General features: G+C 39.9%; 1 protein-coding gene across 3 annotated transcripts in view; it reads left to right on the plus strand.

Annotated features, from left to right (window-relative positions):
* Nucleotides 1–23,168, plus strand: part of NUP214 (nucleoporin 214) — a 109,590-nt gene that overhangs the window by 12,110 nt on the left and 74,312 nt on the right. For all 3 annotated transcript variants that reach the window (XM_060200395.1, XM_060200396.1, XM_016191385.2), the window contains exons 8-13: nucleotides 1,454–1,560; nucleotides 2,698–2,764; nucleotides 8,179–8,305; nucleotides 9,995–10,156; nucleotides 18,848–19,292; nucleotides 22,953–23,125. In XM_060200395.1, coding sequence (XP_060056378.1) covers nucleotides 1,454–1,560; nucleotides 2,698–2,764; nucleotides 8,179–8,305; nucleotides 9,995–10,156; nucleotides 18,848–19,292; nucleotides 22,953–23,125 — 1,081 coding nt within the window. The remainder of the gene's footprint in view (nucleotides 1–1,453; nucleotides 1,561–2,697; nucleotides 2,765–8,178; nucleotides 8,306–9,994; nucleotides 10,157–18,847; nucleotides 19,293–22,952; nucleotides 23,126–23,168) is intronic.

Below are 23,168 nucleotides of genomic sequence, written 5' to 3' on the forward strand. Positions count from 1 at the left end.
AAAAATCCTTGTTTTATGCATCTTGGCTTCTATTGAATGTGCTAGTCTGAACAGTATAGTATCAGGGTGATGGGATGTAGGGTGACTAGAGTGCTGTTACAGAAAGCCTCTAAGGAGGAACATTTGAAGTAGAGAATGAAATGAGTGAGGATAGGGAAAACAATAAAAAATAAGATCTGTATAAAATGTTGCTAAAATGCAGTGGCATTGAGAAAAGCATATGTAGCAGAGTTTTTATTTCTCAGTCATCATGAACTTTCAAAGTCTGGCAAGCCTTAAAAAAAAATCTATGTTAGTAAAACAAGACCTGGGGATTTATTTATTTATTTATTTATTTATTCTTCTCACCAATGAAACCGGAACCAATATGAATGTCAACATGCAGTGGTTTTACTATTTGCCAAGCTGAAATGTGGAAAATGTACCTTTTTTTTCTGATGGCATTTCTGAAAAATAGTTTTAAAGTATGCTTATTGAGATACCTTATTTCAAGATAGCTTTAAGATTTTCTTATTCCCTGGGGTAGTATTTAGACTACATTATTGTCTACTATATACATTCCATGTACCAGGCTAGAAACCTTAAGATTTATTTATGTACTGTATGAAGGAGAAACTGAAGCACCACTCTGGTGTACACATCAAAGCCAGGGTCTCAAACATGCAAGTTCTGTGTTCTGCCCACTGAGCCAGTCCTTAGCCACTGGAAACAGTATGTATCATTTGATTTCATACCTGAGTCTCTTCCCACACAACCCCCAAAGCTCTGCTTAGCTCTGGTTAGTGCTGAGGATTGAACCTGGGACTTTTTGGTGCTTCAGGCATAAAAGTTTTTTTGTATAACCATGTACTATCTCCCAAGCCCCACAAATCAGTCTTTAAAACAGGCTTATGGGTGCTAGACTATAGCGCACTGGGTTAAGCGCACATGGTGCAAAGTGCACAGACTGGCGTAAGAAGCCTGGTGGAGCCCCCAGATCCCCATCTGCAGGGGAGGGTCACTTCATAGTTGGTGAAGCAGGTCTGCAGATGTCTATCTTTCTCACCTCCCCCCCCCATCTTCCCCATCTCTCTGGATTTGTCTCTGTCCTACCCCGCAACAACGACAGCAATAACAACAGCAACAATAATAACAATAAACAAGGGCAACAAAAGGGAAAAAATAGCAAAAAACAAACAAACAGGCTTATTAGTATTTAGTAGATCTATTATATATCTGAGGAAAATTGAGTGTTTTGTCCATGTTTGTCCTGTGACCACAAAGTGACAGAACAGTTTGACGGCCAATGTTTGTACTACTCAGCTTTAGCTTTATATAATGTTTATATATTTGGACATAAATCTTGAGTGAATTTTCTCATCAAACATAAATGATTGTGAGATCCTTAGTTGGATGTGTATAAAGAGGAAAATTATACATGAGATTCTTTCCACTCTCATTCTGTTCACTGTAGAAAAAAGAAGACAAGCACCCAGAGATATTTGTGAACTTTATGGAGCCATGCTACGGCAGCTGCACTGAGAGACAGCATCATTACTATCTCAACTACATTGAAGAATGGTGAGCTGAGAACCTAGGGAGTAGGCCTGTTCCCACCTTTTATTTCTTTATTTATTTATATTTATATTTATAAAAAGGAAACACTGATAAAACCATAGGATGAGAAGGGTACAACTCTACACAGTTCCCACCACCAGAACTCCATATCCCATCGCCTCCCCTGATAGCTTTCCTATTCTTTATCCCTCTGGGAGTATGGACCCAGAATCATTATGGGGTGCAGAAGGTGGAAGGTCTGGCTTCTGTAATTGCTTCCCCGGTGAACACGGGTGTTGACAGGTCGATCCATACTCCCAGCCTGTTTTTCTCTTTCCCTATTGGGGCAGGCTTTGGAGAAGCAGGGCTCCAGGACACATTGGTGTGGTCATCTGCCCAGGGAAGTCTGGTTGGCATCATGTTAGCATCTGAACCTGCTGACTAAAAGAAGAGTTAACATATAAAGCCAAACAACTTGTTGAGCAATCATGAACCTAAAGAGTGGACTAGTGCAGATGAAGATTTGAGGTCTCTGTTTTGTAGATAGTTAGTAGGTCTATTTTAGTTATATTCCAAAGAGTCCTGCTCCCACTTTTTTGTCACAGTTGAGAAACTGTGTTCCATCTCATTTTGAAATTTAAAAATAGAAGCTTCAGACACCCTGAACAATTTTTTTTTTCTGAACAAATTTTTAACAGCTGGCCAGAAAGCCTTTGGGACTACTACTTCTACTTCTTTGATCTTGAATTATTAATATCTAAATATCCTTGTTTCCTAATAATCCCAGTAATGACTTATAAAAATGACAATATAGCAGTGAACTGAAATTCTTCTAAAATCAAAAGTTACATTACATGAAGCAAAGCTTTTCCTCTAACTAGATTGTACTAATCCTGGGGGTGGTAACTAGATTGATACTTATTAGAAATTCCAACTTGATTCTGTTTTAGTAGGCAGACAGTTGACTGAGTCTCCAGGGCTTTTATCCTATAAACTAAAAATTAAGCCTTATATTTAAAATCTTCTTACCTTCAGCCATATAGAAAATGTTGTGTTCCTTAGCATTTCAGCGAGATATTCACAGATGGTATTACTAACTTGATCCAAGTTAAAACTGTTTAAAATTAATATTCTTTACTATTATTATTATTATTTTTGAAGGGATTTAGTGCTGGCAGCTTCTGCAGCTTCAACTGAAGTTAGCATCCTTGCTCGACAAAATGATCAGGTAAATTTCTCTTTTGTCATATTTTGTTTAAATTTTATTTATTTATGAGAAGGAATTTCGGGAACATCACTCTGGTATATGTAGTACTGAGAATCAGGCTTAGGACATCATGCTTAGAGACACCTCTCTCCTTCTCTCCCTTTCTCCCTGTTCCCTTTCCCCCATCTCTCCCTCTCTTTCCCTCTCCACCAGAGCACTGCTCAGTGCTAAGGATTGAACTTGTGACCTTAAAACCTCAGGCATGAAAGTCTTTTTACATAACCACTAGGCTGTTGTGCCCTCCCTCTCCTCTCTCTCTCTCTCCATTTCTCCCTCCCTTTCCCCCTCTCTCCTCTCTCTCTCTCTCTCCCTCTATGTTATCATGGCCTCATATATGTGTGATTTCACTGCTCCAGTCCACATTTTTCATTTAGATAAACAGAAAGCAGAAAGACACACACCTCCATTCCATTGCCAGTCTACTCAGTTCTTAGGGAGTTTTACTTAAATGTCCCAGGAGTAATAAAGATAGTTGTGTTAAGGCAGTTCACCGGTGCTTGTAGGACCTCAACATCTGATCTATTTTATTTCTAATTTATTTATTTATTTTGGATAGAGATAGAAATTGAAAAGGAGGTGGGGGAGGGAGAGAGAGACAGAGAGACTGAGACCTGTAGTAGTGCTTTACTGCTTGTGAGGTTTCCTCTCTGCACATGGGGACCAGGAGCGTGAACCTGAGTCCTGTGTAGTATAATGTGTGCACTCTACCAGATATGCTGTCACTTGACCCTTACTTTATTTTTTTACCAGAACACTGCTCAGCTCTGGCTTATGATTGTGTGAGGGATTGAACCCGGGACCTCTGATGCTTGAGAGATAACACTTTGTCATAACAATTATATTGTCTCCCCCATTGTTATCTCTCCCTCTGAGCCTCTGTTTCTTTTCTTTTTTGTTTTTGTTTTTGAGGTTTTAATGGTTTATAGTAAATATAGTTGCTCATATGTGTTTTCTGCAAAACACTCTCACCCCAACCTAGGTCTTCTTCCACCATCATACATCAGGACCTGAACACACATGTACATGTATGTACACACACACACACACACACACACACACACACCCTGTCCTCCCAGATTCTTTTCTTTGGTGCAATACACCAGACCCAGTCCAAGTTCTGCTTTGTATTTCCCGTTGTGTTCTTATTTCTCAACTTCTGTCTATGAGTGAGATCATCCTGTATCGATACTTCTCTTTCTGGCTTATCTCACTTAACATGATTCCTTTAAGCTCCATTCAAGATGAAGTGAAGAAGGTGAATTCATCATTCTTAATAGCTGAGTGTTATTCCATTGAGTATATATACCACAGCTTGCCACTCATCTGTTGTTGGATACCTAAGTTTAGGCTATTACAAATTATGCTATTATAAACATAGGTGTATATAGTTAGCAGTTCTTTAGTGTTTTAAAAGTTCTGTTTGTGGTACAGGAGATAGCTTACCTTTAGTGTACACATTTTGCCATGTGAACGTACACACCTCATGGGAACACTATGCATAGCAAAGGTGGAAGCTCCTTTATTGGTGGTGGAACAGTGCTGTGGTTCTCCTACTCCAAACCCTAATCTGCCTGTACCTGCAATTGAAAATAGTCCACTGGGGGCAGTGGAATCATGCAGGCGAGAGGAGGCCCCAGTGGGCAAGCCAATAAAGGCTCTTTCTCCTCCTCCCCCAGATTTGTCCAGAGACTTTGGAAATATTCAGTGTCTAATAGAGGTTGTACTAGGATGTATAAGAGTGTGTGTGTGTGTTTCCTGTCTTGACTTTCTGTTACCTGAATCTGCCCTTTCTATTCAATTTACTGAAATTTGTTTTGTTTCTCTCTCTCTCTCTCTCTTTTAAAATAATTTTTGATGGGGAATGAGAAGTATGCATATCAAACCAAGAAGTGAATTATTTCGTTAAGATAGAAATACTTTTTCTTTTTTTTGTGCCATGTGCACATAACCCGCCTCGCTGCCACCCGACTCCCGACTTTTTTTCTTTTTTTTGGTGGTGCTAGGGACTATAATATACATGTGTGATTCCACTTCTCCCAACCCAACTTTTTTATTCTTTGTATTTCAGAGAAAGGGAGAGACACCAGTGTTCCACCACCCTGGTGTCATGGTGCTTCCATGTGATGTCTGGGTCGAAACCCAGGACTTCCCACACATGGTAATGTGCACACTGTCAGGGCGAGCTATTCCTTGTCTCAGAAGTACTTTCTGTTTGACTTTAAATAAAACCACCAGGCAGCTAAAAGCACCCGTACATTCAGTTACTCAGCTTTCTTCTTACACTAGTTTTCCTTACAAGCAAGAAGTGGGCTGAGGTATTTGTGTGAAGCCATGCTAGGCCATGGAAGATTGTATAGCGTAGCTACAAAAGAGATGTAGTAAACCCCTTCTTAAGAAAAAATGTTCTTAAGGAACTAGAGGAGTAGTTCACTGAGTAAGGTGCCTGCCTTGCCTGCCATACATGCAAACCAGATTCGAGTCCTCACACCACAGGGGAGTACTATAGCACCAGAGAAAGTGCTGGTGCTGTAGGGTCTTCCCCTCTCTTTCTTTCTTTTTTTTTTTTTAATATTTATTCCCTTTTGTTGCCCTTGTTGTTTTATTGTTGTAGTTATTAATGTTGTTGTTGAATAGGACAGAGAGAAATGGAGAGAGGAGGGAAAGATGGAGAGAGGGAGAGAAGGATATAAACAACTGCAGACCTGCTTCACCGCCTGTGAAGCGACTCCCCTGCAGGTGGGGAGCCGGGGGCTCGAACCGGGATCCTTACACCAGTCCTTGTGCTTTGTGCCACGTGTGCTTAACCTGCTGCGCTACTGCCCGACTCCCCCTCTTTTTCAATATGAGTGAAAAAGTAGTCCAGGGTAGTGAAAAGGCTGAAGCCCCATTTCATGAAAAAAGAAAATTGATGTCCACCTTGATTTTTAAAACTATTTTGTGTACCCCATACCTCTACAACCTTCTAACATCTGTCTGTTATTCTCTGGATAGCAGAGAGGTCTGTCCAGTATAAGTATGAGTCTCATGATGTCTATGGGGGACCTCATTGGGATCTTCAAGGTTCAATGATCTGATTTGCTGTTCTTGCTGTGACTTGGTGACAACTTCCTAGTAGTCCAAATGTTTTATGTTTTCACACATTGAAAGCATTCCTTTTTTGCTTTTTATCAAAACAGTCTATGGTTAAAAATGAAATAGTAGTAAATAGAATTTATAAATTGAAAATAAAAATATTACTGCCTACCACTCTTCTCTTCTTTATGGATGACTGTTTTTTACTTGCGAAAGATTTCCTCTTAATAATTATCTTTCTGTGCCTAAATAACAATCTGGTTTAGCACTAGTTTTTATGTTTTAGAATTCACAAACTGTTGTGGGTTAGGATTTAGCTCACTTATAACATTCAAATCCCTCTTTCTTCTTCTTAATAGGGTTATAGCATTGCTAGTCTTATTAGTTGACTACCTTTGTAGCTAAGTAAATATTTTCCATTTCTATTTTCTTTCTCTCTCTTTTTTTTTTTTTCTTCCAGAGTTATTTCTGGGGCTTGGTGTCTGTACTATGAATCCACTGCTCCTGTGGCCATTTTTTCTATATTTTGGATAGGACACAGAGAAATTGACAGGGTAGGAGAAGATATAGAGGGAGAGAGAAAGATAGATACTAGGGCTAGGTGGTAGCACACCTAGTTGAGAGCATATGCTACAATGCACAGGACCTGGGTTCAAATCCCTGGTCCCCCAGGTGTCTCTGTCTCTCTCCCTCTCTATGACCCCTTCCCTCTTGATTTCTGGCTATCTCTATCAAATAAATAAATACCAAAAAAATTTAAAAGAGAGAGATACCTACATACTTGCTTCACCACTTGTGAAGTGAGCCTCTGCAGTAGGGAGCCAGGAGGCTTGAACCAGGATCCTTGTGTGGGTCCTTATACTTCATACTATGTGTGCTTAACCCTGTGCACCATCACCTGGCCCCCTTCATTTTTTTTATGGCATCACCATACACAGTATCTTGATCCTCCACTTAATGAGAGGAATATCTTTGTCCTCCCACTATTACTTTAGTACACCTTCCCGCACCCCTCCCTACTAGTTGGGGTCATCTTTGCCTTCTCTTCTGCTAAATTAAAACCAGGACTGTTGGGCAGGTGGATTAACTCACCTGGAAGGGTACTTGCTTTGCCACATGTACAGTCCAAGTTCCACCCACCCCCCGTACACTCCATTGGCATTAGCCGAAGCTTTTGTGCTTCAGTTAACACTGAGCTCTGAAACCTTATGACGACAAAAACTAAAAATCAGTACTGTTTATATAGTGAATAACATGTTTATTTTGTCTGTAGATTGTCTTTCGAGATTGAAATTCGTTTTGTTTATGTTACTATGAATATAACTGTTAATCATTTTATAACTAACTTAGAGCATATGAGTCCATTCCCTTTCCTGAGAAACTTTTTGTTTTTGTCTCTGTTACTCATCGGGTGCTATTCCCCTTGTGTTCATGCTGCCCAGTTGGTCAAACTGAAAATTAGACAAATGCTAAGTGTTTTGTTTTTTTTTTTTAATCAGGATTGTTTGTTGGAAGGAACAGAATCTACTCAGGCAAATTTAAGCCAAGAGAGAGGAGGTTGAGCAGTGACACTCCCGGTAGAGCACATGAATTGCTGAGCAAGAACCCAGGTTCAAGCTCCTGGTCCCCACCTGAAGGCGGGGTGGGTGGGAAGCTTCACAAGCAGTGGAGCAGTGCTCCGGATGTCTTTCTTGCACTCTCTGTCTCACCTTTCCACATCAGTTTATCTCTCATTATTATTATTAATTTTTTAAGTGTAACTTAGTGGCTTCTTAAGGAATTGGAGGTGAGGGTAGAGAGTGGGATTGACCATTGTTAGGAATCGACACCTGAAACTGGGAAGATAAGAGCTACCTTAAGTTACCTTCTCTCTCTTTGGATGAGTGAATAGAGGGCATCTGGCCAACTTCATAGCAGGAGCGATAGGAGTTCCTGACCGTGATCCCAGATTGTGGGAACAGGTATTAACTGGCTTTGCACAGCTACTGGCTTTACTTACTGTGATCAGATAGGTGCATGTAGCTGGGCAGCACTTCACAATGCGTTCATGAACTGCTAAGTCCCAAGAGACCTGTTACTCTAGAGAATAGATAAATTGATTTGAAAAAATAATCCCTTGCTTGCTGGGGCACTTTTGGCTTTTAGATAAGCTTCCAGATTTCAGAATTTCAGTCAATACGTAACTCTATACCAATTCAGGGTTGTTTTTTTTTCTATCTTATTTTGAATAGTACTAGGAGGAACCAATGCATAGTTCTAGCCAACATATTTTTCTACTACTACTTATTCTTTCTTTTTTCCAGATTAACTGGGAATCTTGGGTACTCGAGGATTCTAGCCGAGCTGAACTGCCTGTGACAGATAAGAATGATGATTCTTTGCCCATGGGAGTTGCCATAGATTATACTAACCAAGTGGAAATTGTCATCAGTAAGTGTTGCCTGGCATAGCTCAGTGCAGAATTGATCTTTCTTCTATTATGGTCAATATTAAAATGCAGTTTGAAGTTTTTGTAACAGAATCTATTCTGCTAGGCACTTTTACTTTCTGGTAGCATATTTCTATTGAAGAGTTTTATATAATGCATTGTGATAATGTTAATCTAATTTGAGTAGATATTTCATGAGATCAAGACCACAAGACACTATGCCTATGTGTTGTCATTTTCAAACATTTCAGAGTGACTCAAATAATAGAACATCAGAATTTTTATTTATTTATTTATTTTTTTATTGGGGGATTGTTTAAAGTTGACAGTAAAATACAATAGTTTGTATATGCATAACATTTCCCAGTTTTCCACATAACAGTTCAACCCCCACTAGGTCCTCCTCTGCCATCATGTCCCAGGATCTGAGCCCTCCCCACACCCCCAGAGTCATTTACATTGGTGCAATACACCAAAGCATTTTTAGCTTTGTTTCTTTGTCTATTCCAGTTTCATAGAAAATTATTTCCAAGAAAATAATACTCTGGTCAGATACTATATACCTTGATTTGGTTTGAAGACGTGGATTAGAAATGGAGACTTCAACAAGAGCAACGAAAGGGAAAGTAAATAAAAAAATTAAAAAAGAAATGGAGACTTAAGCATTTCGCTTTTAAATTGGAACTAAATGTATATTCTGACTATGTCCACCTCACCACCACTACCACCACCACTCTCCCCACTCCCACTTTGGTTTGGCAGAACTGTAGCTCTTAAAATTTGAAAATACAGGGCCTGAGTGGTGGCACAGTAGGTTAGGCGCACGTAGTGGGAAGTACAAAGACCAATGTAAGGATCCTGGTTGGAGCCCTCAGCTCCCCACCTGCAGGAGGGGTTGTTTCACAGGTGATGAAATAGGTCTGCAGATGTCTTTCTCTCTCCCTCTGTCTTCCCCTCCTCTCTCCATTTCTCTCTGTCCTATCCAGCAACAATGACAGCAATAACAACAACAATAAACAACAAGGGCAACAAAAGGAAAAAATAGCCTCTAGGAGCAGTGGATTCTTAGTACAGGCACCGAGTCCCAGCAATAGCCCTGGAGGCAAATAAATGAACAAGTAAAATAAAAATTGAAAATGCAACTAAAGACATATTCTGTTCTTTGGTGCTTCAGCTTAGTCCATTGTCTCTGCTAGGCATCATTAAGTCCCTTGTCCTTTTTATGGTCAAGTTATTGGGTTGAATTAGCTCATTTATTCTGATTCTCTTGAAGTGTTAATTGAACTAAGTACATGCTTATGATTCAACTGCAAATGAATATGAAGTAACTGACTCACCTCTCAGTGTCCTATTATTTATTTTCCAGAGTCAGGGAAATGCTGAACCTCCTCTTAAGCACCAAGACACTTGTAAAAACTGAGAGAGCTTTGGGAGAGTCAGAGACTGAAGAACTGCTGGGGTTTCCATGCAGGGCCTATAGGGACAGTGGCAGTCTGACACTGGCAGATCTTTCACGAGCTGTTGCCTAAAAGGCTTTTAGATCTAAATTGAGCAGTCTGATTCTTGCTGCTATTGGGATGAATCCATTAAATCTCTTCTTGCTCAAGGAAATCTTTTCTTTCTAGACCCAGGCCTTTCAACTATCTGGCCTCTATTACCACACTATTTCGTGTTTTGTTTTGTTTTTCCAGATAATGAGAAGTCTCTTCCTCCTGCTCCAGTTCTCATGTTACTTTCAACAGATGGTGTACTTTGTCCATTTTATATGATCAATCAGAACCCTGGCATTAGATCCCTCATGAGGACACCAGAGCAGCTCTCCTTAGAAGGAGAGCGACAACCCAAGTCATCAGGTATGTTCCTCTTCTGGTTTGGGCAAATCATAGATTAGTATAAGACTGTTCTCAAGGCTAGAAATTGTAAAGATACAGAATAGCTATCTCTGTCTGACAAGTCTATTTTAGTGAGACAGGGCCAGATCTTTCCCCAGATATACACATGCAGAGATCTTTCCTTAATCCCAAGACTTCTCTTTCATCCGACTATTATAAGACCTTATATTATCTACCTCACCTCATATCAGAGGAATCAAAAACCATAAAAATCATTAAATCATGAAGGACTAGTTAGGTAATTGACTATATATTCATATAATGACATATCATTAAGTATTTGAAGTGTTTTTACTTTTTAAAAAAATATTTTATTTATTTTCTTCTTTTTTTATTTATATATTTCTTTTTTTTATTACTGGGGAATTAATGTTTTACATTCAACACTAAGTACAATAGTTTGTACATGCATAACATTTCCCAGTTTCCCATATAACAATACAACCCCCACTAGGTATTCTGAATCCTTCTTGGACCTGTATTCTCCCCACCCATCCCAGAGTCTTTTACTTTGGTGCTTAAAACATACATATTTAAAAAAATTATGTGAACCAGACTTCCCCGGACAGACAACCCCACCAATGTGTCCTGGAGCTCCACCTCCCCAGAGCCCCACCCTACTAGGGAAAGAGAGAGAGACAGGTTGGGAGTATGGATCAACCAGTCAACACCCATGTTCAGCGGGGAAGCAATTACAGAAGCCAGACCTTCCACCTTCTGTACCCCATAATGATCCTGGGTCCATACTCCCAGAGGGATAAAGAATAGGAAAGCTATCGGGGGAGGGGATGGGACGCGGAGATCTGATGGTGGGAACTGTGTGAAGTTGTACCCCCTTTTTTTTTTAGTTTATTTCTTTATTGGGGAATTAATGTTTTACATTCAACAGTAAATACAATAGTTTGTACATGCATAACATTCCCCAGATTCCCATTTAACATTACAACCCCCACTATGTCATTTATCATCCTTCATGGACCTGTATTCTCTACACCCACCCACCCCAGAGTCTTTTACTTAGGGGCAATATGCCAATTCCATTTCAGGTTCTACTTCTGTTTTCTTTTCTAGTCTTGTTTTTCAACTTCTGCCTGAGAGTGAAATCATCCCATATTCATCCTTCTGTTTCTGACTTATTTCATTCAACATGATTTTTTCAAGGTCCATCCAAGATCGGCTGAAAATGGTGAAGTCACCATTTTTTACAGCTGAGTAGTATTCCATTGTGTATATATACCACAACTTGCTCAGCCACTCATCTGTTGTTGGACACCTGGGTTGCTTCCAGGTTTTGGATATTACAAATTGTGCTGCCAAGAACATATTTGTACACAGATCTTTTTGGATGGATGTGTTGAGTTCCTTAGGATATATCCCCAGGAGAGGAATTGCAGGGTCGTAGGGTAGGTCCATTTCTAGCCTTCTGAGAGTTCTCCAGACTGTTCTCCACAGAGGTTGGACCAATTGACATTCCCACCAGAGTGCAGGAGGGTTCCTTTGACCCCACACCCTCTCCAGCATTTGCTGCTGTTCCCTTTTCTGATGTATGACATTCTCACAGGAGTGAAGTGATATCTCATTGTTGTCTTGATTTGCATTTCTCTGACAATCAGAGACTTGGGGCATTTTTCACGTGTTTCTCGGCCTTTTGGATCTCTTCTGTGGTGAATATTCTGTCCAAGTCCTCCCCCCATTTTTGGATGGGGTTATCTGTTGTCTTGTTATTGAGTCTGGCAAGCTCTTTATATATGTTGGTTAGTAAACTCTTATCTGATGTATGGCATGTAAAGATCTTCTCCCATTCTGTGAGGGGTCTCTTGGTTTGGGTAGTGGTTTCTTTTGCTGTGCAGAAGCTTTTTAATTTGATGTAATCCCATAGGTTTATGCTTGCCTTAGTCTTCTTTGTAATTGGATTTGTTTTATTGAAAATGTCTTTAAAATTTATGCGGAAAAGAGTTCTGCCAATATTTTCCTCTAAGTATTTGATATTTTGTGGTCTAACATCCAAGTCCTTGATCCACTTGGAATTTACTTTTGTATTTGGTGAAATACAGTGATTCAGTTTCATTCTTCTGCATGTTTCAACCTATTGTTTCCAACACCATTTGTTGAAGAGACTCTGCTTTCCCCATGTAATAATCTGGGCCCCTTTGTCAAAGATTAGATGTCCATACGTGTGGGGCCTCATTTCTGGGCTCTCAGTTCTATTCCACTGGTCAGTGTGTCTATTCATGTTCCAGTACCAAGCAGTTTTGTTCACAGTGGCCCTATAATACAGTTTGAGATCTGGGAGTGTGATGCCTCCGGTTCTGTTCTTTTTTCTCAAGATTGTTTTGGCAATTCTAGGTCTTTTCTGGTTCCAGATAAACATTTGTAGCATTTTTTCTGTTCTCCTAAAAAATGTGGTTGGGATCTTCATGGGGATAGCATTAAATTTATAGATGGCTCTGGGTAATATATTCATTTTGATGATGATAATTCTTCCAACCCATGAACATGGAATATCTTTCTACTTCTTTGTGTCTTTTTCAGTTTCCTTGAGTAGTGACTCATAATTTTCAGTATACAAGTCTTTCACTTCTTTGGTTAGGTTTACTCCTATATATTTTACTGTTTTTGTTGCTATAGTAAAAGGAACTGATTTCTGGATTTCAATTTCTTCTAACTTAGTGTTTTCATAGAGGAATGCCACTGACTTTTGAATGTTAATTTTGTAGCCTGACACCTTACAGTATTGCCTGATGATTTCCAAAAGCTTCTTGCTGGATTCCTTAGGTTTTTCCTTGTATACTATCATGTCATCTGCAAATAAGGAAAGTTTGACTTCTTCTCTTCCAATCTGTATCCCTTGAATTCCTTGGTCCTGCCTGATTGCTATGGCAAGAACTTCCAACACTATGTTGAATAGTAATGGTGATAGTGGGCAGCCCTGTCTAGTACCTGATCTGAGGGGAAATGCTTCCAGTTTTTCACCATTGAGTATGATGTTGGCTGTAGGTTTGCTATATATAGACTCCACTATCTTCAGGAATTTTCCATCTATTCCCATTTTTTTGTAGTGTTTTGATCATAAAGGGATGTTGTATTTTGTCAAAGGCTTTCTCTGCATCTATTGATATGACCATGTGGGTTTTGGTCTTGCTTTTGTTGATGTGGTGGATCACATTGATGGATTTACGTATATTAAACCAACCTTGCATGCCTGGGATAAACCCCACTTGGTCATGATGAACAATCTTTTTGATATATGTTGTATCCGGTTGGCTAGAATTTTGTTCAATATTTTCGCATCTATGTTCATCAGAGATATTGGTCTGTAGTTTTCTTTTTTGGTTGTGTCCCTGTCTGCTTTTGGTATCAGGGTGATGTTGGCTTCATAGAAGCTGGCAGGGAGTATTCCAGTGTCTTCAATCTTCTGGAAGACTTTTAAAAGTAGAGGTATTAGTTCTTCTTTGAAGGTTTTGTAGAATTCATTTGTAAAACCATCTGGTTTAGGACTTTTATTTTTGGGGAGATTTTTGATAACTGTTTCAATTTCATTAGCTGTGATGGGCCTGTTCATGTTATCCACTTCCTCTTGACTTAGTTTTGGAAGTTGGTAGGTATCTAGGAAATTGTCCATTTCTTCCAGGTTCTCTAGCTTGGTGCCATATAGTTGTTCATAGAAGCCTCGCATGATATGTTGAATTTCTGTGGTGTCTGTTGTGATATCTCCTCTTTCATTTACTATCCGATTTATTTGGGTCTTCTCCCTTTTTTGTTTTGTGAGTCTGGCTAAAGGTTTGTCGATTTTGTTTACTCTTTCGAAGAACCAACATTTACTTTCGTTGATTTTTTTGTATGGTTTTCCTATTCTCAATGTTATTTATTTCTGCCCTAACGTTAGTGAATTCTCTCCTTCTGGTTGCTTTAGGGTTCCTTTGTTGTTCTTCTTCTAGGTCTTTAAGATGTGCAATCAGGCTGTTTATTTGTGCTTTTTCTTGTTTCCTAATGTGTGCTTGTATAGCTATGAACTTCCCTCTTAGGACTGCCTTTAGCTGTGTCCCAAATATTTTGATAGCTTGTGTCTTCATTTTCATTGAACTCTCAAAACATTTTGATTTCTTTCTTGATTTCCTCTTTGACCCAGAAGTTGTTAAGAAGTGTACTGTTGAGCTTCCACATTTTGGCACTGTTACTAATCTTTTGTTGATTGTTAAGTGTTAGTTTAATTCCACTGTGGTCTGAGAAGATGCTTGGGATGATTTCAATGCTCTTGAATTGGCTGATGCTGTCTTTGTGGCCTCACATATGGTCTATCCTTGAGAATGACCCATGTGGATTTGAGTAAAATGTGTATTCCAGTTTCTTGGGATGAATGACTCTGAAAATGTCCAATAGTTCTAGTTTATCTATCTTCATTTAGCTCCCTTATGTCTTTATTGATTTTCTGCCTGGATGATCTGTCAAGTTGAGAGAGTGGGGTGTTGAAGTCCCCTACTATGATTGTGTTACTGTTAATATATTGCTGTAGCTCTTTCAGTAGAAGTTTGATGTATTTAGATGGCTTCTCATTGGGTGCATAGATGTTAATAATTGTTGAGTCCTCTTGATTGACTGATCCTCTGAGCATTAAGTAGTGTCCATTCCTATATTTTTTAATCTTATCTATGTTAAAGTCGATCATGTCAGATATGAGAATAGCTGCTCCTGCCCTTTTTTGTGGGCCATTGGCTTGTATGATAGTTTTCCATCCTTTCACTTTAAGTCTGTATTTGTCTTGTTGAGTTAGGTGGGTTTCTTGTAGACAGCATATTGTTGGGTTGTTTTTTCTGATCCATCTTCCTACTCTGTGTCTTTTAATAGGTGAATTCAGGCCATTGACATTTATTGATATCAAAGATTGAAGATATTTTAACGCCATTCTTATAGAGTTTTAGAGTGTTTTGATATATGTCCTATTTGTGGTGGTCTGGTTGTTTATAGAGACCCTTCAGAACTTCTTTCAGGGCAGGCTTGTTGATGGCTGATTCCTTCAACTGTTGCTTGTCTGAGAAGGTTTTGATGCCTCTGTCTAGTCTGAATGACAGTCTAGCAGGATATAGTATTCTTGGCTGAAAGCCTTTCTCATTGAGCACTCGATAGATGTCTTGCCATTCTCTTCTGGCCTGTAGTGTTTGTATGGAGAAGTCTGCTGCTAATCTTATGGGTTTTCCTCTGTAGGTGACTCTTTGTTTTTCTCTTGCAGCCTTCAGGATCCTTTCTTTATCCTTATTCCTTTCCACTCTAAGTATGATATGTCTTGGTGTCTTTAGGTCTGGGTTAATTCTGTTTGGGACCCTCTGGGCTTCTTGAATTTTTATGTCTTTGATGTTGTCTAGACTAGAGAAGTTTTCATCTACTATGGCCTGGAAAATGCTTTCTTCCTCTCCTTCTCTTTCTTCCTCTGGTATGCCAATAATGCATATATTGTTTCTTTTGAAGTCATCCCATAGGACTCTGCTGTTGTTTTCAGCATCTCTTAATCTCTTTTTGAGATCTCTTACTTCTTTTTTAGTTGTCTCTAATTCATCTTCAATCTTGCTAATTCTGTCTTCAGCCTCATAGATTCTATTCTCTCTGCCCTCTACTGTTTTCTGGAGTTCATCTATTTTGTTGCCCTGCTCTGATACTGTTTTAGCTTGTTCAGCTAGTTGCATTCTTAGCTCAGTGATTTCAGCTTTCAGCTCTCTAATAACCATGAGATAATTAGTATTTTCTTCCATATTCTCATTTGTTGTTCCTGCATTTCTGATTACAATTTTTTCAAATTCTTTACTCACTCCTGTTATTATTTCCCTAGCTAATGTTTGGATGTTGAACTCGTTATTTTGTGCTTCACCCTCTGGAGGACTTTTAGCTGGACTCTTGTCCTGGTTCGATTCTCCAATATTTTTTCTTGTTGTTTTAACCATTTTATATATTATGTTATGAGTTCCCTTTATCAGTACTTTTCAAATTATTGATCACTATTGCCTGGATTGATTTGTGTCTAAGTAAGTTAATTAAAGGGTTCACAGTGGTGGAAGTTAACAGTTATTTCAATCCCTGAGTTGGAGCTCAGTGGTTTAAAAGCCTCTTTCTTTTTTTTTTCCTTCCCTGTAGGCTATGGGAGCCTGTGGGCTTTTAAACTATCAATAGGCTTCTTAGCTTAATCACTGACTCCTGACCAAGAGATAAAGCAGGGTGTGGCAGAGATAATCCAGTGGTTATGCAAAGAGACTTTCACAGCCCCTCAGCTATGCCACCGAGGTATAGGTCTTCTAAGTTTCCTGGTTAGATCTCTGTCCCCTGGTGTCCCTTCCTGTCGCTGCTCCAGATTCTGAGGGTAGTAGCAATGGAGACTCAGAGTTGCACTTGGTGAGTCTCTGGGGAGTCCTCTCCTCCCTTAAGCTGTCCCCTTGTTGGTGGAGCAGACTGGAGGTGGTGTCTCAACTGATAAACTGCTGAACTGTTACAGTCACTTAATCTCTCCTTAGGCCCCTCCTCTCTGTCACCAGCCACGCGTGTTTGTACTCACCGGTGATTTACTGGGTTCCTGTGGTCATTCTAGTCCTGTCTTGTTTCGGTCCCGGGTGATCTCTTTTGGTATTCCTAGTTGATCCGGGAGAGGAGAGCTATTTTTTTTCTTATTGGATAGAAACAGAGAAACTGAGACGAGAAGAAGAGATAGAGCAGGAGAGAGAGGGGGCCAGGCTTAACAACTGGTTAAGTGCTCACATTATAGTGCGTAAGGACCCTGGTTCAAGCCTCTGGTCCCCACCTGCAGAGAGAAAGCTTTATGAGTGGTGAAGCAGGGCTACAGGTGTCTCTATCTCTCTCCCTTTTTATCTCCCTCTCTCCTCTCAGTTTCTCTCTGTCTCTGTTCAAGAATTAATTAATTAATTAACTAATTAATTTTAAAAGGGAGAGAGGGAGAGAGACAGACACCTGCAGCATCCCTGCTTTACCACTTGTGAAGCTTTCTCCCTGCAAGTGGGGTCTGAGGACTTGAACCTGGGTCCTTGCACACCATAATGTGAGTGCTTAACCAGGTATGCCATCACCTGGCCCCTGTTTTTACCTTTTGACATGAAAAGAGTTCATGAATTATATCATGAAACATCACTATATATTGTAATTTCTTTTATGTGAGGGAAAAAATTCATATAGAAAAGTAAACAGAAAAAATACTGCCTTGACTGGCAGAGACCCAGTGCAGATCTCCAGGCTGGATCTGGAGGCTACGGTGCCTGAGTGTTCTGGCCTTTGTTGGTGTGGTGAGGCCCGGCTGAGTGTGTGTTCTAAGAAAAATACTTGCGACCAAGAGATAGCTCATCCTGTTGAACACTCACCCTGCTATGCATGAGGCCATGGGTTTGAATCCTGGCATCACATGGGAGCACTATGGTTCACACTGAGGAAATTCATGGGTCATGGGGTAGTATGCTTTGGTATTACTTTGCTTTATCAAAATTATAAATAATGAGGAACTGGATCAAGGAGGCCACTCAATGGTACTGAGCAAATATGAGGTCCTGGGTTCCTTGTTTCTTTTTTAAAAAGATAGGAAAATACTTGTAAAATGAGTATCAAATTGTAAATAGTGTGGTCTGGGAGATGACACAGTGAATAAAGTGTTGGACTCTGGAGCATGAGGTCTTGAGTTCAGTCCCTGGCATCACAAGTGCCAGAATGATGTTCAGATGTCTGTCTGTCTAGCTCTTACCTATTAGTAAATTTAAAAAAAAAATCCTTTAATATAATGGTCATTTCAGGATGGTGAGACATGAGAAGTTTTCCTTTTTTTAAATTTATTAGTGATTTAACATTGATTTACAAAATTATGAGATAACAGGTATAATTCCACACCATTCCCACCACCAGAGTTCTAGTTCTGTAGCTCCATTCCCTCCACAGGACACTGCAGTAGCTCTCCCAAGGTCACAGACTTGAACTGACTATTATTTCTATAAGATTCAAAACACTTTTAATATTAAATAATAATTTGTATTGACTCATTCATTCAATTTCCAAACTACCTTTTCCAGTTCAGGAAATGTGTAGCTAAAGTCCATCTCAGAAAGTCAAGACATAATGAGGATCCTGTTTCATCACAGGGTGCATTAACGCACATTTACACTTTCACTCTGATTTGATCAGTTTAACACACTGTAGATCCACCATAAACATCTTTGTTACATGGGTAAAAAAAAAATCAAAGTGCCAGCGGGGCCGGGTGGTGGTGCACCTGGTTGAGTACATGTATTACAATGTACTTGGACCTGGGTTCGAGGCTCGGGCCCCTGCCTACAGGAGGAAAGCTTTACGAGTGGTGAAGCAGGGCTGCAGGTGTCTCTCTGTTTCTCTCTCTCTCTCTCTATCACCCCCTCCCTCGATTTCTGGCTGTCTCTATCCAATAAATAAATTAAAAAAAAATTTTTTAAATCAAAGTACCTAGAGAAAACCCATGATACATGGAGAGACTGTGCAAACTCCACAGGGCCAGTGGCCCACGTGGCGTGGCCTGGACTTCTCCTTCAGTGTTAAAATGAACCAGATCTTATCTGAGGACCTGCTCTGTAGCAAATGGACTTTCATTGCCACAGTGTTAATTAACCCAGTCCTTTTTCTCCATTTTTTTTTCAATTGCAGGAAGTATTCCCACTACCCCAACCTCCTCTCAAGCTCCACAGAAACTTGATGCTTCCACAGCTGCAGCTCCTGTCTCTGCTTCACCTTCATTGCCTCCAGCCTTCCCCTTCTCTTTGCCTTCTGTTGGTGGAACCCCAGCCATGTTCTCCTTTGGCTCTTCCACCTTGAAATCATCTGATTCTGTTGCTGGGGACGTACCTCCATGTTCTAGTGGTTCTGACAGTTCCAAAGCAGCCATGGGCTCAGGTGCATCAACTTTCTCTTTTATTCCTCCTTCTCAAGCCACTTTAGCCCCTACCCCTGCGACCTCTCCCATGGCACCATTTCCTCCTTCATTCAGCTTTGGATCATCAAGCTTTAAGCCTACCGTGGAAAGCACACCGTTGTCAAATGTAGGGATAAAGCCCTCCTTCCCACCCTCGGTCAAGGTCAACCTTAATGAAAAGTAAGTAAAGCTTAGAAGTTTGATTTTTCTATTAGATGGGTAGAAATACTACTTGTTAGTTACTGAAAATAAGGTTCATTGTGGGTAGAGTTCTGAACAGGTTTTTTGTATTTTTCTTGTTTTAAAGAATTTATTTATTAATGAGAGAGAGAGAAGGGGACCAGACATCACTCCTGCTATATGTGCCCCCAGAGATTGAACTCTGGACCTCATGCTTGAGAGTCCAATGCTTTTATCTGCTGTGCCACCTCTCAGACCACCTTTTCCATGTTTCTAAGTAATAATTGCAAATAGTATATATAAATATACATGTGTGTATGCACATTTATAGAATCAAACAACATAAAATGGTTTGCTTCTTATTGATTAATAGAAGGCAGAAGGGACTCTTAAATTTTATTTAAATACTTGTTTTACTCTTTTAATATTTATTGATTCCCTTTTGTTGCCCTTGTTTTATTATTGTAGTCATTATTGTTGTTGATGTCATTGTTGTTGGATAGGACAGAAAGAAATGGAGAGAGGAGGGGAAGACAGAGGTGGGAGAGAAAGATAAGACACCTGCAGACCTGCGTCACAGCTTGTGAAGCGACTCCCCTGTAGGGGGAGCTGGGGGCTCAAACTCGGATCCTGCTCAAACTCGGATCCTTATGCCGGTCCTTGCGCTTTGCATCACCTGCGCTTAACCTGCTGCACCACCACCCAGCTCCCACTTGTTTTGCTTTTAAAACAAAGTAGTAAGTAATAAGAAAAGGAAATTAACCTTTTGTAGTCTTTTTTCATCTTGTGTCCACCATGATTTTCTTTAGATCTTTTTGTATACAAACACCAAAGTAATCTTATAAAGTTTTTAGTTTATCGTGCTATTCTAGTTTCTTCAACAACTTAGTCTTACCAACTTACTTATATTGAATTTTTTACTTCTTTATCTTCTTGCCCCCCCCCCCTTTTGGGGGTAGTTGTTTTGTGGCCTGCTTTTTTTCACAGAAAGAAATAAAAGGGAGAGAGAGAGCAAGAGCGGCCCAACACCAGAGGTTACTTCAGTGCCTTTGTACTCCCCTGTGGGTACTGCAGGCTTAAAACTGCTTTGTATTTATGGTAGAGAAGGCACTCTCCCAGGTGAACTATCTTGCCACACCCTACTTGTTTCTTTTCCTTACTAGAATGAAACACTCTTTTAATTTGTATTTTATTTATTTGATCAAAGCATTATTCAACTTTGGCTTGTACTGTTGCTGGTTATTGAACCTGGGTCCTCTAAGCCTCAGGAATAAACGTATGTTGTATAAACTGCTGTGTTCTCTCCCACCCCATGCTTCTTTCAAAAGAAAATAATTGATTTCTCATGAGGGGGAGATTAAGAAAGAGACACACACACACACACACACAGAGGCAGAGAGCACCACTCAGCTAATAGGGATTGATTCTGGAAGTTCTGGAGACTTAGCATTTTTTGTGCTATCTCCACAACTCTGGTTGTACTCTTTTTGGTGAAGTTAATTCCGTTTGCCAGTCAGCCCTTTCTAAGATAACCATTGAGTGTGGATACTACCAGTTTTTCCCTATTTATAGTTTCTTGTTGCTATGGTGGTGATGCCATCTATTGCCAGCACCACTGTCATCAGCATTGCTAATGCTAGAAACAGCATATGACTATTTCATTCTAACTAATGTTTGCCTAGTCTTCTGTTTTATGTCTGCTTTATAATTTATTTGATACTAAATGTTTAGATTGTTAACAGATTTTTACTCCTTAGGTGAAAATTACTTTACGTATACTGTAATCACTCCAAAACTGGCAGCTGACTTTCCTTATCTTAATTCACTTCTCAGAACAGGTGATCATCCCAAAACAAGTTGTCAGTAATTTGCTTGGCAAAGGGAGAGTACTATACTCTTCTGAGAGTAATTGAATCCCATGTTCTCTTCTTTTTTGGGGAAAAAAAAAACACCTTTATTTGTTGGATAGAAACATGTAGAAATTGAGAAGGTAGGGGGAGATAGGGAGAGAGAAAGCTACAGCTGCAGACCTGCTTCACCAGTCTCACAGCTTTTCCTCTGCAGGTGCACTCGCACTCACTCAGGTACACCACCACCTGGCCCCTCTTTTTTTTAATTCAGCTTGATGTGATAGAAAATTAGTGACCTGTCTACGGCCATACCACCCTGAACATGCCCGATCTCGTCTGATCTCGGAAGCTAAGCAGGGTCTGGCCTGGTTAGTACTTGGATGGGAGAAAATTAGTGACCTAGCTTCATTTTCACATTGACTACTTATTTGTTATTTTTGTTACACTGTTGAGTCTTAAATAAGAAAGCAGTAAAGTAAATGTTACTATGACCAGGAGGTGCAAGACACTTATGTGAGGTCTCCAATTTAATCCCTGGCCTTGTAAATGCCAGAGTGAGACTCTCTTTCTCTCTTGCCTTACTACGTGGAAGGCCTAACTTTGAGCTTCAGATATTGGAGTGGTGCTTTTGCCCTCTTAAGTGAAAGGGAAAAGAAAAAAAATGAAGAAAATGAAAAATAAGTCTTGCATGCACACACTGTTAGATATGGACCATATTCTGCTGTGGAGTGCGCTTTCCTCTTCTATTTCTAAGTAAATTTCTTTTTTTTTTTTTAAAGATAGAATTTTTAAAAAATATTTATTTTATTTATTTATTCCCTTTTGTTGCCCTTGTTTTATTGTTGTAGTTATTGTTGTTGTTGTTGTTGTTGTTGGATAGGACAGAGAGAAATGGAGAGAGGAGGGGAAGACAGAGAGGGGGAGAGAAAGATAGACACCTGCAGACCTGCTTCACCGCCTGTGAAGCGACTCCCCTGCAGGTGGGGAGCCGGGGTTCGAACCGGGATCCTTATGCCGGTCCCTGCGCTTTGCGCCACCTGCGCTTAACCCGCTGCGCTACAGCCCGACTCCCCTAAGTAAATTTTTTATCCTTTAAAGAAAAAAAAAAAGAGCCAGAAAAATTCCATCTTTGATTCTGTAGCATTTGGGTGCAGATCCAAAACAAGCAATGAAGTGTTGAACTCCTACTGATAGAAGCTCATTATCCATTCATTCCCAGGTACATGCAATTACAAAAATAGAAAATGTGAAAGTATGTATCCAAGTGATTCTTAAGTGTGTAAAAAAGGTTATTAAATAAAGTGAAGAATTGCAAAGGGTCTGTGAAGGGAAAATACTGAATCTTGGTTCTCAAAGAGTTTGTTGTAATATAAATAAACTGTATCAGTTCCAATATATTTTAAAAGAAAGAGAGAGAAAAAAATAAATTGGTCTTGGAATGGTAGACTCATATGTACAAAATGCCTCAGTGCTACAGACACAGAAGATATATGTTGCCTTGCAGCTTTAACCCCTTTCCCCCATAGAGACAGAAAGGCAGAGATAGATAGTGAAAGAGACCATAGCACCAAAACATTCATCAGTGTGGTGGGGGCCAGGCTGTAATGTGGGTTGTGCACCTGGGTGGTGCAAAGCAACACACTATCCAGGAGAGCTATTTGACTGGCCCTAGCTTTTACCTTTTATAAGAAATAGCTAAGCATTTGTGTTTAGGTATGTATCACAATTGCCCTTTGATGACACTGTTCATGAGCAATAGAGAAGAATTTCACAGCAGGCTGTTCTGATGTATTCGGCCTACTGTTTGCAGATTTACCACCACGGCTACTGCTGCACCTATGAACAGCTCACAGAGTGGGCCCTCAATGCCGCCATTCTCTTCTGCCTCCAAGCCAGCTTCTGGGTCTCTCAGCCACCCTACACCTCTCTCAGCATCGACTAGTTCCATGTCGTCAAAGCCCTCAGTCTCTTCCTCAGCTTCAGGTATATTTTTAAATGAACTGTTTTAGAGCTGTTTTGAATTCTC

Source organism: Erinaceus europaeus, chromosome 10 (assembly GCF_950295315.1).
Source record: "Erinaceus europaeus chromosome 10, mEriEur2.1, whole genome shotgun sequence".
Taxonomy (NCBI): Eukaryota; Metazoa; Chordata; class Mammalia; order Eulipotyphla; family Erinaceidae; genus Erinaceus; species Erinaceus europaeus.